Consider the following 13,400-nt stretch of genomic DNA (forward strand, 5'->3'; position numbering starts at 1 on the left):
AAAGGACACGACTGGAAGTCAAAAAAATTATGACCAAGCCCACTGTCTGACTGGTCTAACGGCAGATTTAACCTTCTGGTGACTCAGGCTTTTTATCTGGGAGATTAGGATAATATGAAGTATTTTGAAACTCTACTATGCGGAATGTTATTAAAATTAATTATGGCTAGAAGGGGTGCCATTTCTAGTCACATTTATGCAATGAGTCCTTCTGAAGCAATTACTGAATTACTGGCTTTGGAAAGCAGCCAGGTGAACTGCACCTGGGAAGTTAAAACTGGTTCTGATCCTGATGTTGCTGTTTATGCCTTTCCCTTTTTTTTTTTCTAAGAGCTCATAAAGCGGCCAGCACTGACATAAAGGCAAGGTGAAAAGTGTAGGAATAAATAAAATGGCACAAGCTGGTTCCTGATTAGCAGAAAAGGGAAAGAGAATGGCAGAACAAGGAGGATAAGCAGGTCAGACAGGATGCCTGCTAGACAGCACAGGCCTGGGAGAGAAGCAAAACATTCCATTTTCTTCAGTTTGTTGTTTTGGATATTTCTGGCCAGCCCAGGAAGGACTTTAGTTTGGTGTGTACCTGCAAACATATCAAGCATTAAGAGAAAACACTTTTTTTTGGGTTTGATTTGGACACAGCAAATATTTGCAGGAAACAAAAGGCAAAAAGGGAAGGAAATGGGATGAGTAGCTAAGAGTAACTTTCATGGAACTGTTTAAAAACAGGAATTAAGAATTCCCCATGGACCACGAGGACAAGCCAAAAGGGTGTGTCTTTATACCATGACCAGAAAGATGAGAGTGCTACTGCCTAAGTGTTCAAGGCTCTTTCATCTGCTTTGCATTTGTACTAGATATTTGTAAATATTTAGTATACAGAGGTTCAGCTCTCATCATTCCCTAACAATCTAAGCACCACGACTGCTCCAACTTCCCCCCTTTATGTAAAAAAATACACCCACAAAGAACTTATGGAAATCTAGTCAGACTTGGGTAAGTTCACAAGGCTTCTCAGAGGTAACAACTGAAACCTTCTGGTAGATTTATTTATTATTCTCAGCATTAGCAAGATCGAATCTCTGTTTAGACCAGTTCTTGTTAAAATTAACATTTGCAAGCTGGAGCATTCAACCTTTGATGTTTTATTTCAATGAAATATCACTTTGGCCTTAATCTATTACTGAATCTTAGTTTATCATCTACCCAATTACCTAAGCAGAAGCAGAGGCCACCATGAATCAGTTAGAGTGATATCATGCCTCTATGGTGATTTTGACTTATAGGGCTAAACAGTGTATGAAGGTGAGTGTGTTAAAAGAAATCTATTTTGCAAAGCATTTAAACTTCAGAATACCCTTACTTTCAGAGAAGAAAACATGAAGTGGACTAGTGAAAGAAATGGGTGAAATTTTATGGCATTTGAAATTTGATTCAGACCCCGACATTCTTTCCTTTTTAATGCTTGATAGAAAAACCCTATTAATGTGGAATAACACACTAATGATACCAACCCATTCACATTACATTCTAATTTAAAATACAGCCGAAGAAAAATGTATTTACTGAGCTCTCACAGACAGATTCCTGGCTCTGAAGATTTTAAAAACTTGCTCTGAATCAAAGTTTAGATGGAAAAGGATCCCAAGATTAAAGATCCTCTGACCTGGGTCTGCTTTGGAGACGTCTTGGCGGGAGAGCCCGACCATGACTCTTTACATAGTTCCTGTGTCTTCGTCTAACTCCACACAGTTGTTTTTACAGAAGAACTTCTTGTTCAGCGTTTCCTATGGGGGAAGATCGCAGAATGTAACAGGAGGCAGGCACTCCTAGGATTATTAGGGGGAGCATCAAAATGTTTCTAAACAAGATAGGAGTTTTTTCCTTTTGGTTGGTCCAAGCTGTGGTAAGGTCTGGGCTCTTTTTGTTTTGGCCCCAAATGACTTCAAGGCAGCAAGATTTCCATCGTAAGATAAGTGGAGGAACAGGCAAGAAGGTAACTGTTGTATAGGAGCGGATCAGGGTGCTGAGCAGGTGCGCGCCCTGCAGGGCCAGGGCAAGCGAAGGGGAGAGGCGGGGAGGCATCCCGAAGGCTGGGACGCGAATTAAAGACAAAAAGCCACAAGGGCAGCAGATAAATCCGAGCCCGATTGGGATCAGCCGCTCGGCCGGGGTTGCCCGGGCGGCGCCGCGGCAGCTGCCGTGCCCGCATTCCTTCAGGCGGGCAGCGGCGGGGCTGGGCCGCTCTCCGCGCCGCGCCGCCTTAATCCCCGCGGGATGCCGAGGGGACTGCGGGGCGCTGAGGGAACAGCGGGGCGCTGGGGGGCCGGGCGGAGGCTGAGGGGACAGCGGGGCGCTGGGGGCCGGGCGGAGGCTGAGGGGACTGCGGGGCGCTGAGGGGACAGCGGGGCGCTGGGGGGCCGGGCGGAGGCTAAGGGACAGCGGGGCGCAGGGGGGACAGCGGGACGCTGGGGGGACGGCGGGGCGCTGGGGGCCGGGCGGAGGCTGAGGGGCCGGGCGGGCAGGTGAGGGGCCAGGCGGGGGGCGGAGGGCAGGCCCGGCCCGGCTCCGCCCGCTCTCCCAGGCTGCTCCGCGCTGCCGCCGGGGGAGGTGGAGCCGCTTTATTGGGAGCCCAAGTGGAAATTTCCCCCTCAGTTGCCGGCTCCGCGGCGGAGGACACAGCAGCGAGAGCCGCCCGCCCTCTTCGCCCCGCGTCCTGCCCGCTGTCATGTCCAACTACATCCACGTCCCGCCCGGCTCGCCGGAGGTGCCCAAGCTGGACATCACGGTCAGCGAGCGGGACGGGCCCGGCTACTGCCAGGGCGCCCTGCAGCTCCTGCGCCGGCTGCGGCCGCACTGGAGACCCGAGGAGGTGACGCTGCAGGTACGGCGGGGCCCGCGGCCCTCTCCCGAGGGGGATGCGGCAGGCCGGGCGCGGGCAGGGAGGGAGAAGCGGGCAGGGAAGGAAGGGGGGAGGGCGGGCGGCCATTGTGCGGGGGAGCTGCCGCCTCGCTCCCTCCCTCCGCCTCCCTCCCTCTTCCCCCGCTCTCCGCCGCAGCCCCCTGCGCGGAGCCCCATTTGCCAGGCGGCCCGGCGGCGGGGCGGGGCGGCGCGGCAGCATCCCCGGCCTCCCTCCGCCTTCCCTCCTGCCTGCCTGCCTTCCCACCGCCCGCTTCCCTCTTCCTCCCGCCCTGCCCGCCCCGCCGCAACTCGCTGCCCGTGCCGGCGGCGGGAGAGCTCCGTGCGGGGGGGAGGCAGGGCACAGGAGGTGTTCCGAGCGTCGCCCTGGCCGTGTCTGTGCGGGCGGAGCGGGGCTCAGGCCGCCCCGGGAGGGGACATTGCCGCTCTGGGCGCTCCCCGGGCGGCGCAGCCCTTTGTCGGGTTCTCTAACCGGGAGCACAATGAATATGTGTCTCGCGTTGGGTTTGGGCTGGCGGCATGGCCGCTCGGCAGCCCCGCTAACGCCCTTGCTGGCTGCTCTGGGCGGGAGTGCCGCTGCTCCCCGGTGCTCGCTAGGTGAGCACTCATTCGTATTGATGGCGAGTCATCCGCCGGAGCATTGGCTGCTTTTGTGCTTCTAGAACGTGCATATCCTGGCCCCCTGGACTTAAAAAGTCCGCGGCCAATTTGCCTGGCTGAAATAGCAGTTCAGCCTGTGGTTAGTTGAGCATTTTATTATAGGCTCTTAAACTGTGTTATTCAGCAGTTGTTATTATGTGGAGGTGTCTTATTTCGATGTAGTTCCTCTTCAGGGAGCTGCTGAACTAATTGTATGGGAAAGCTGGGCACATTGAGGTAATGGCATATAATTTGACAGACGTTTTTTGATGTATCTTGAAAGGAAAATGAAACTTGACTCATGCCAGTCCAGTTAGCATGAAAATAAAGCTAATGAGCTTTTTCTAAATACTGTGGTTGGGGCAGTGGCCATAAGTTATGCACAGTCCTAACATCTCAAGGTGCAATGGAAACAGCTTTACAACATGTAAGGCTAAACAAGGTTGTTAGAGTTCATAGAATATCTTGAGTTGGAAGGGGTCCATAAGTATAATCCACCTCCCTGCTCCTTGCAGGGCTACAGAAAGTTAAACATGGTTTTATTTTTTTAATTCTCCAATGTGGGCAGTTGTCAGCAGAATATTTTTCTTTCTTTCATTCAGGAATGTTGAAAAATGAAACCAAACCATTTTCCTGTTAAGGAGCGAGGACTCTATCCTTTGGGTAAAGTTCTAGTAGGTTTAAGAAAAAGAAAAGTTGCTTCCTTCTGCCACTGCCTTTGCAAGAAGCAATTAACAGAATAAAAAGCACTGTTATCACTGGTGTGGAACAGGGGCTTTTTAGATTGGTCACGCAGGAGTGAAGTAGGAGATTACTGTCTATGGTTAGAGGTTTCTGTCCAAAAAAAAGTCTTGACATTTAATCAAGTTTTAACCAAGTTACTTTAAGAGCACAGCTTTGCAGCTCGGTGTTTTCCTTTTGAACAGGGGAAGAACATTCTATTCCCAAAGCCCTTCAGTGGCCTTTCATTTGTAACTCTTTAGCCTGCGTTTAAGCTGCTGTGAGTGTGTAACAAGCAGGAATGCCCGTGGCTTTTCAACAGCTTCCAGCAGCAGCGATGGCAATGCAGCCAGTTCCAGATGTGTGCTGCACACGCATCAGATGCAGAAAGGTGTTGAAATGAAAGGGCACTCTTTTTGTGAAGCTGATGGAGCGAGCAGGAGGATGCCCTGGAGTCCTCACTTCAGAGAGGCTGAGCTCAGGAGGGAGATGAGGATGAGATTCCTGTATTGCGTGGAAGATATGCCTGACTAACCTGAAACAGCAAAGAGGAGAAAGAACAGGGATGGGTTTAATGAACTACTGCTTCCTCTGGTGAGCTCTGCTGTTAGCTACCTTTGCTCTTAGTCATTCTTGGGTCAGAACAATTAGTAAGAAGCTGTAGAGTCCAGAGTTTGACTTGAAAAAGTTAATTAACTTCTCTTGTAAAAATTTACTGTTGTGTGTTAATTTGTTTAGTCAGCGAAACAATTTTAAAACTGTAGTTAGAATATGTTAATGCTTAATCCCCACTTTCTCTGAGATTTCTAAGTGCCTAAAATCAGGAATATATTTTAACATTTACAATTTTTTGCACCACAGCATAAAACACAAATGTAGGATGGAAGATGGAAATAATGAAAATCTCCAGTGCTTAAATTATTCTTTCATTGCATTATTTATCAGAAAGTCTATAGCATCCAGAAGCATGGCCCATTTTTTTTTTAAATGGAAGCAGCTATACTGTAATGTATCTCCTTTATATCAAGTGATATGTGAATTTTATCCTTACAGGACACTGCAAATATTCAAGTTAATCTCCATTTCTAGAGAGAAACAGAATTCAGTCTAAACACTCATTTTCATGTAGGTACATGGTGCAGTTATCAACTGAAAATGTCCTAGGAATGGTATAGAATTGGATGCTTTATTTTCTAACTCTCAAATTTTTAAGGTCTGCTTTCTCTGCTTTTTGCAGCAGTCACTTTTGAGTCTGGAATGGCTGCTTTTTAGTAACAGAATTGTAGAGCAGGTTGGGAGGAATCTTTTGAGGCCTCTCTCCCAACCTTCTGCTGAAAAAGTCACTGCTTGCTAAATTCAGAAATTGACTGTGATGAACATGAGAAACAGGTTGCTTTTTTTTCTTTTAATTTCACAAAAAGAAATGCTCTTCTTACTCGAAACAGGGTCTCTGAGTTTTGTAAACAGCTTGAATTTTGACAGTGGCATTCCAGTTTTTGTATGCTGCATGATTCTTAATGGATTACAAGTACTTAATTATTTTAACTCTTTATTCTTAAAGAGGTTGTATTACCCTTCCTAATGTAAACATACACTCAACAGATTGAAATTTGTTGCTCACCTTTTTTCATTCATTTGTGATAGTGTTTGAGGGATGATCAGTGGTTGCTTACAGTATGGGGAAATTAGTTTCCACTTCAGTAAGTGCAAATTCAGAATTCTTTTATCCTATGACCTGTCTACCTCTAAGTCTGGTGGCAAAGAAGGATTCAGTAGGATAATACACAATTTCCTCTCTGCAGTGTAATATTATAGTGCAGGAAAAACATTTTCTTACCATTCTGAAGTAATATTTAACATAGAGAATAAAGGCTGCCTGTTTCTATTGGTGAAAAGGTTTAATACTAATACTGTTAATTTATACCATTCTTTGGGTAGAGCAGAATGATATATGTGAGAAAAAAATATCTGAAAAGTCATTCAAAGATCTAAAATCATGAAACTGTTAGGCTGGCAAACAGTGCTCCTGTCCTGGATGAAACCTGAGGAGAGATGGAAAAAAAATCTGTTTTGCAAAGGGGATCAAATTCTTCATTAAGACACCCCATAACCCCCCTGCAAATCCTGTGAGCAACTGTCATCTCCAAGCAAGTTTGTTTAGTTTGCTTTTTTAATTCTCTGGAATAGTTTGGCCTTGCTTGTTTTCTGGTACTGCTTTTTTGTTTTTTTTCTTTTTTGCAAGATTTACGTGTCTTTGCGCTTATCAACACTTTGCATGATTTTACTACTGCAACATTTTCTAATTTGCAAAGATTTGTTCCTGCAGCTATGAAATGTGAACACAGGGGACAGACCCATGTATATAAAAAATTGTACTTTTCACCAGTGGAACAACCACCCACCTATTTTTATATTTACCAGATTAGCTTTTGTCCTTGTTTGTTTTTTCCTCCTGACTTGTACTCAATAGCTTTTCCTCAGGCAGTATTTTCTGGCTGCTGCTCTAATTTATTTGCGTGTGTTGATCTTGGTGTTCTTTGTTATAACAAACTATTATTTGGTTCAGATTTCTGAACTCCTTGAAATGTTTTGTAGTTTATTTAAACAGACTGAGCGTGGGCTTAAAAGCATTGAAATGATTGAAAATGTTAGTCTCTGGGAAACAAAGTAAACGAATGTTATTTTGTATCTCAGTGCTGTTACATTTTTCAAGTGAGAGTTTATTGCTCAGCTGGGTTAGGCACATCACCCACTTCAGCAGTTGGGAAAGCAGTTGCCACGTAAAGAGGAAGGACTGATAAATTCACGGAGAAGTGCTGATACCTCCAAATGGAAAAGTGATGAGTGAGGGAAAGAATAGCAAAAGTTAGAGTTGCAGAATGGGCTGCGTTACAGATGTGTTGTGGAAAATCTGTAATTTGAGGTGTGCCTTGAACACAATGTCCCAGTAAGTGGGAAATGCAGGCAGTATTGGATGTTCTTGGAGGCTGGGTTGGTTTCTCCAGTCTTTTTAAGCTTCTGATGAAGCTTGATAATGATAATCTCAATCCTCTGTTTCTAAAGGTTTTTGTGGTGTCTGGGTGGGGCAGAAACTGTGATGTAAGTGATATGCCATATGTGCCTGATGTAATTCACCTGTGCGTGGTACAGGTATGTTTATTGATGACTGCAGCTCTAATTACAGAGAATCAATATTTGGTTAGGCACAGCTTGGATGAGTCTAAAGTTGTATCACTTATGCTACAGCCTTGTAACATTGGAAAGGAAGGGAGCTAGCCGGGGTGGTTTAGTTCCTCTCCCCCCTGCTACTGTTACACTGTCATTTCATGTCAAAATCTTCCGGGGAGAACAGCAAAGTAATTCTTTAATTTAGAATAAAGTCTTAGGTTCCTTTCCTATTAGCTTTTTTTTTTTTTTTTAATCTGTAGCTGTTTTAATCTGTATCACAAAATTTGTAAAGCCATCACTTTAAAAGTGTTAACTAGATATGTGATTTTGACTGTTTTTAGGTAGGAGAATATTCTTCAGAAACAAAGTGGTAAATAACTTTTTTTTTTTCTTTCCCCTGACATTAAAACAAAAAGCTTTCACATCTTGTCAGGCATTGAAATCAGAACCAGCCCTTGCAAGGAGTGATGTATCTGTAGTATTTTATAACAGACTATTGGATGTAATTTAAGATGATATTTATATAGAGAATATGGAGGATGTGAAAATTCATTTAAGACCTTAAGAAAAAAAAACTTCAACTAAAAAACGCCCAAAACAAAACCCACACACACCTTGAAGCTGAAATGTTGATGGTTTGGTGGGCCAAAGAAAGCACATGAAAGTGATCCCAGCATTATGTATGCTCTAAGCATTGCTTTCTCCATGCTGCTGTCATGTAGAGCACCCTGAGAGTTCAGCAGAAAACTGCTAGCTCAGCCTCTGGCCAAACAGAGCAGAGAATAGGGCTGTAAACCTGCTTGCTTCCTGCTTGTCTTGGTATTTTTAACACCAAATGATCTTGCTCATGATCATCTGACTGCCCCAGTCATGCAGACTGTGGCTTACCCTGCTGAGGGTAATGAACTAGAGGATATGGCTCCAGAGCCTGGAGACCTTTGAATGAGGTTTCTTGTAAGCCCTGCTGAGCACATGAGAATTTACCCAAGGCATTTTCCACTAGTTGTACTTTGTCCTTCTTTCAGTACAGCTACAGTAAAGAAAGAGAACTACAGTAGCTACAGAGGGAGAAATAACTAGCCTTGTTTCAAGACATTAAGTTTTTGGTCTGTATACCTGCAGATATGTCTGTGTAGATTATACTTTTCCAGTAAAAAAAGATCAACTTAGATATACAGTAAAAACCTGAAGTTTTGGGAGCATTAGAACAGCATATTATTAAAGTCTATGGAGATCTCAAAGTCAATCTGGTGGTCAGCAGCAAAATCTGGGGAATCCCTACTTATTTCTGCTGCAGCTTCATGTCACTGTTCTGTTTTTATGGCAGTACAGTACTGTTTCCTGCCTTCTCCTATGGATGTAATAACTCAGTCTAGAAGGGAAATGTCTGCTTGGTTTTACAGCTTGTCTGAGTCATAAGTACTTTCTACTTTGCCCCATGACACTTTCATTTGTCTATTCATTCTTGTTGGGTGGGATTGCAATTTTGTTCTCATTCTTTTAAACACCTGGAACAGTGGGATTAGATGGAAGCTTTTCATTAAACACCTGCTTATGCAGTGGGAACATATGCATCACATGCCCTTTCCAGGAATCCAGTAACCTAATAAGAGTGCTGTGGGGGTAAACTGTCTCAAAGGTGCTTCATGTCTTGGTTGGATTTGCTCTTCCTGGGCTCCCTTGGCCTGTGCAGCTCTCCAAGAGTAACTTAAGCTTATTTGTAACTTTCTCACCTTCAGTCTGCATTTCAGTAAACAGTTTCTTTTTTCCTAGAATGCCTTGGATTCAAGCTAGAGCTGATTGTGGGCAGTATAAATATGATTTCCAGAAATATTTCAGGGTTTAGTTTGACCTTTTATTGCCTCATCTGAAAGTATAAACTTTGATAAGCACTTTTCACAGTAATGAATTTTTTTGTGGATTATGGGAGTGTGAAAATCTTTGCTGGTAGAGTTTTTTTTTCTGTGTTCCTTTGTGTTCTTAACTTCTGTTGTCTCTCTGTATTTATTTATTCCCAGAAATTTCTCCTTGCTATACATTGCATTCTGTAGATTCTTCCATCTTCTCCCACATGGCCTTGATAGTTTATCGTATTGACATCATCAGAGTCTGTGCTCTGCTTATGCTGCTCAACTGATGCTTTTTCTATGGAGCTCCTGTTTTGCTCTGCCCCATTTCTGCTTCTGTTTTGGGCAAGGCCTTCTTTAAATGCTAGAGTAAAAGCATTCTGAACAAAATAAGGAAGTGACTTTTATGTTCTTCTACTTGTGGTTGCAAACACTAGGTGTTTTCTTATGATGGAATATGGAAATTGTCTACTTTGAACAATATTATTGGAAAAGTAAGTGAACCCTTCTTGCCTTTTTAAGAAGCAATAGCTAAAATGCTCCTGGGTGTAAATAATTATTTGTAGCAGCATGTTGCAAAGAGATGCTAATAAGTAGGGTTCCTAAATTAACAGTTGAGGGAGTCCAATTTCCTTGTTGCAGATTTCTTTTTATTAGTGCTAATGAGATTTATTTTAGGGAGGTAATAGACCTGTGACAGAAGTTGTACTGTGCCCAGCAGTTTCTGTTCAACAGCATAGCTACTCAAATTCTTGCTGTTTCTTTGCATGACCACTATTAACACCTGGGATGGGGGGGTGATTTTGTTTGGTTTTGTTTCTTGTTTGTTTTTTGGGGGGTTTTGTGTGTGAGGTGTTTTTTGTAGCATCAGTATTTCCATTGACTTTAGAGCTGTGTTGTTTTCATAGTACTTTTTTTTCCTTTAAACTACATTTTGGAAGTTTTCATCTAGGCATGGCAGACAAGATACTTTTAAACTTAAGCAGCTCAACACAAATCACTTCTGCAAAGTGCTTTTCATACTTTTTTAAAGAGTTAATTCTGGGTTTATGCTAAAATGTTTAAGAAGCAGTGCTTGTATGTTGATTTGCCATCTTGAAGTGCTTGTGTGCAGTTCTTGGCTCCCCAGTAGAAGGAAGACACAAACTCACTGGAGAAATCTAGCAGAGGTTCATGAAGATGACAGAGGAACCTTGAGAATCTTTCAAATGAAGAGAGGCTGGGTCTATTTGGCCTTGCAAGGATCTTAAATGTATAAATACTTCGTGGGGGGAATTGAAGAGGCATCCAGACTCCTCAGTGCCCATGTCAGACAAGGCAATGGGTGCAATAAAGGTGTAATTTGTGATTTACAAGCATTTTGAAATGCATTGAAGTACTGCCTGTTCAAGTCAGTTCAACACTGCTCTAGCCCAGTATCTGTGGTGCTAAATGGAGCAGTTTTCTTAGTTGCAGTGCTTAACATTGTAACAGTTACTATGAAGGCTCTTTAAGATTCATTGCTCATCTTGAGTTATTAAAATAATAGCTAATAATAAAATGTGCCCATAAATTGTAAAGTCTTAATTTTGAGTCAGTCAAAGCGGCTTTGTGAGCAGGTTTATTTGAATTTGTGGTTACCCTGTCTAGATGAAAGTTTCATAATTTGCTGTACCTACTTCTGCAAGATTGAGTGTTTGTAACTGTTCAAGAAAAGAGAGTATCTTTGTATCTTCTGCATATTTCCTTGGGAACTAGAGCTATTTCTTATCAGTTGTGATGACAGCTTAAACTTTCCCACTTTTATGCATTTATTGGTTAATCTGTTGACCTCTTCAAATTGGGGTGTTGGGGAAAGCAAGGCTAAGAGCTAAAACACATCTTCTACTGTAAAAGTCTTGCCTTGTCCTAAACAGGGAGACTTGACCCAACTTCAGATTTCTTTTTTCTTTAGTAATTAAAAAAATGCTCCTAATTCTCAATTTCTTTAAACCCCTGAGATTTGGAAATAATCAGTCACTTGTGTTTTAGTGATACTACTTTTCAAAATAAAGGCTATGTCTTGAAGGGGGTGGGGGAACAGAAGGCAAACTTTCTGAATTGTGTTTTACTGTTTTAAAAAAACAAACAAAAACCCCCCAAACAGCGCCCCTGCCCAAATCCATAACAAAAACCCACCCAAACTATCCAAGGTTCTAAAGAATTATGATGCCTGTAGATATGTTGCCTGTTGTTGTGTGTTTTTAGCAAAAGTACTTTTTCATTAAACATTATGCTCAGGATAAGGTCTGACATTGCATTTATTGGCATTTTTGTTCTGGGCCTGACTTAGGGCTTGAGGGAGAAGTCAGCAGAGGGTGCATGACTGGACATGAGTAAATAAGGAATTAAAACTTGTCATTGAACACTTAGTATTCTGATCCTGATAAATAGGTTTCTTTTCCAGCTGGCTTTCTGACTTCATTGCTATTAAGTGTTAGAAATTGTTTGTTATCCAACTTGCAGCTACTTTTTGCTGCTTGCTAGTTTTACTGTGAGGATGTTTTGTGGGAGGGTTTATTCTTTTTGAATTAAAGATTAAGGTTTTGAAGGCAACAGAGTGGAAGAAGACATAACTAAATACAAAAAATAAGCTTATACTCAAATATTTTCTTCATTCTATTTCTGACTTAAAGATTTCTTAACGCTCAATCTAGTAAACATTTGGGTTTTGGGAACTAAAGGATAACCCAGCGTTCTCTTCCTGCTCGTTGAAGATGCAGAGCTGAGCTGCTGATGCATTATTTTTGCCTCTCAGCTCTTCACCGATGGCATCACCAATAAGCTGATCGGCTGCTACGTGGGTGACACAACAGACGACGTGGTTCTGGTTCGGATCTACGGCAACAAGACGGAGCTGCTGGTGGATCGCGACGAGGAGGTGAAGAGTTTCCGTGTGCTGCAGGCCCATGGCTGTGCCCCTCAGCTCTACTGCACCTTCAACAACGGCCTGTGCTACGAGTTCATGCAGGGAGAAGCCCTGGATCCAGAGCATGTGTGCAATCCTGACATTTTCAGGTAAGCTTTTCAATTTTTTTTTAAAGTTTTATAATTTCATTGCGCATTCATGAAGTTCTGCTTGACCTCAAGGACTTTGAGCAGAGTTTGAGCAGGCAGAAAATAAGTATTTCTATAAGCCTGCACTAAGCTGATGTTCACACTGTCTTAGTTATGGTATTTCAGTGCTGAACAAATCATCTATGCTATCTCCACAGAAAACTGTACTCATTAAAGGTCTGCTTGTTGTGAGTATTTAACACTTGAGTATTTAACACTTTATCATCATTAGAGAGGTCATTGAGCACTGTGGAGTTGCAGGAGGCTGCACTTGGTTAAAGTACTCCCAGTTCTGTTTCCAAGGCATTCCTTTTGTGAACAGATCCCACGAAGTTCCATTGGGAAATGATTTTTTAATCTATTAGCAGTCAACAGAAAGCACTGATGTCTTAAGATTTTAGTTTTTCATGTGTACACTGAAATGTATTTGCCTAAAAACAGCAGCTAATTTAAATCAATATTTGTAAAGATAAGCAATAGTAGACTGTAAATGCAGGTGAAGTTTGTGTGCTGCAGCTGAACTCCAATTCTTTCCCCTTCCCCTCTCACAGGTAATGATCCTAAATGACCTTTTGAGTCTTGAAAGATGCTATACCCTATGGCTGTGCTGGTCTTATTTAAACCTTCTTTGTATTCCTGTACTGCTTTTAGTATTTTTTACTTTAATAGAACATTAATTTTTTTTTTAGACTCATTGCTAGACAGCTTGCTAAAATCCATACTATTCATGCACACAATGGATGGATCCCTAAATCAAATCTGTGGCTGAAGATGGGGAAATACTTCTCTCTCATACCCACAGAATTTGCAGATGAGGAAGTGAATAAAAGGTGGGTATTTCATCATGTTCTTTCCTGACTTCACATTCCTCCTGTTGGAATTTGTGTTTGTATAATATCATCAGATATTATTCAGATATTATCAGCTATTCATATTGCTTCAGCTTAAAAATATTCTTCATGTGACTTTGAAGTCATGGATGCCCTTCTTGCTGTATTGTAATTAAAGAATGCTCTAGCAAAGTGGTTGTTCTTT

The 13,400-nt window shown here is 42.6% G+C and overlaps 1 protein-coding gene across 1 annotated transcript in view; it reads left to right on the forward strand.

Moving 5' to 3' along the window:
• Nucleotides 1–2,575: 2,575 nt before the first annotated feature.
• ETNK1 (ethanolamine kinase 1) overlaps nucleotides 2,576–13,400 on the forward strand; it is a 29,749-nt gene continuing 18,924 nt past the window's right edge. The window contains exons 1-3 of the mRNA XM_085049145.1: nucleotides 2,576–2,881; nucleotides 12,067–12,326; nucleotides 13,055–13,195. Coding sequence (XP_084905271.1) covers nucleotides 2,726–2,881; nucleotides 12,067–12,326; nucleotides 13,055–13,195 — 557 coding nt within the window. The 5' untranslated portion in view covers nucleotides 2,576–2,725. The remainder of the gene's footprint in view (nucleotides 2,882–12,066; nucleotides 12,327–13,054; nucleotides 13,196–13,400) is intronic.

The sequence above is a fragment of the Lichenostomus cassidix genome, chromosome 1Aa (assembly GCF_008360975.1).
Source record: "Lichenostomus cassidix isolate B80296 chromosome 1Aa, HeHo_3.0, whole genome shotgun sequence".
Taxonomy (NCBI): Eukaryota; Metazoa; Chordata; class Aves; order Passeriformes; family Meliphagidae; genus Lichenostomus; species Lichenostomus cassidix.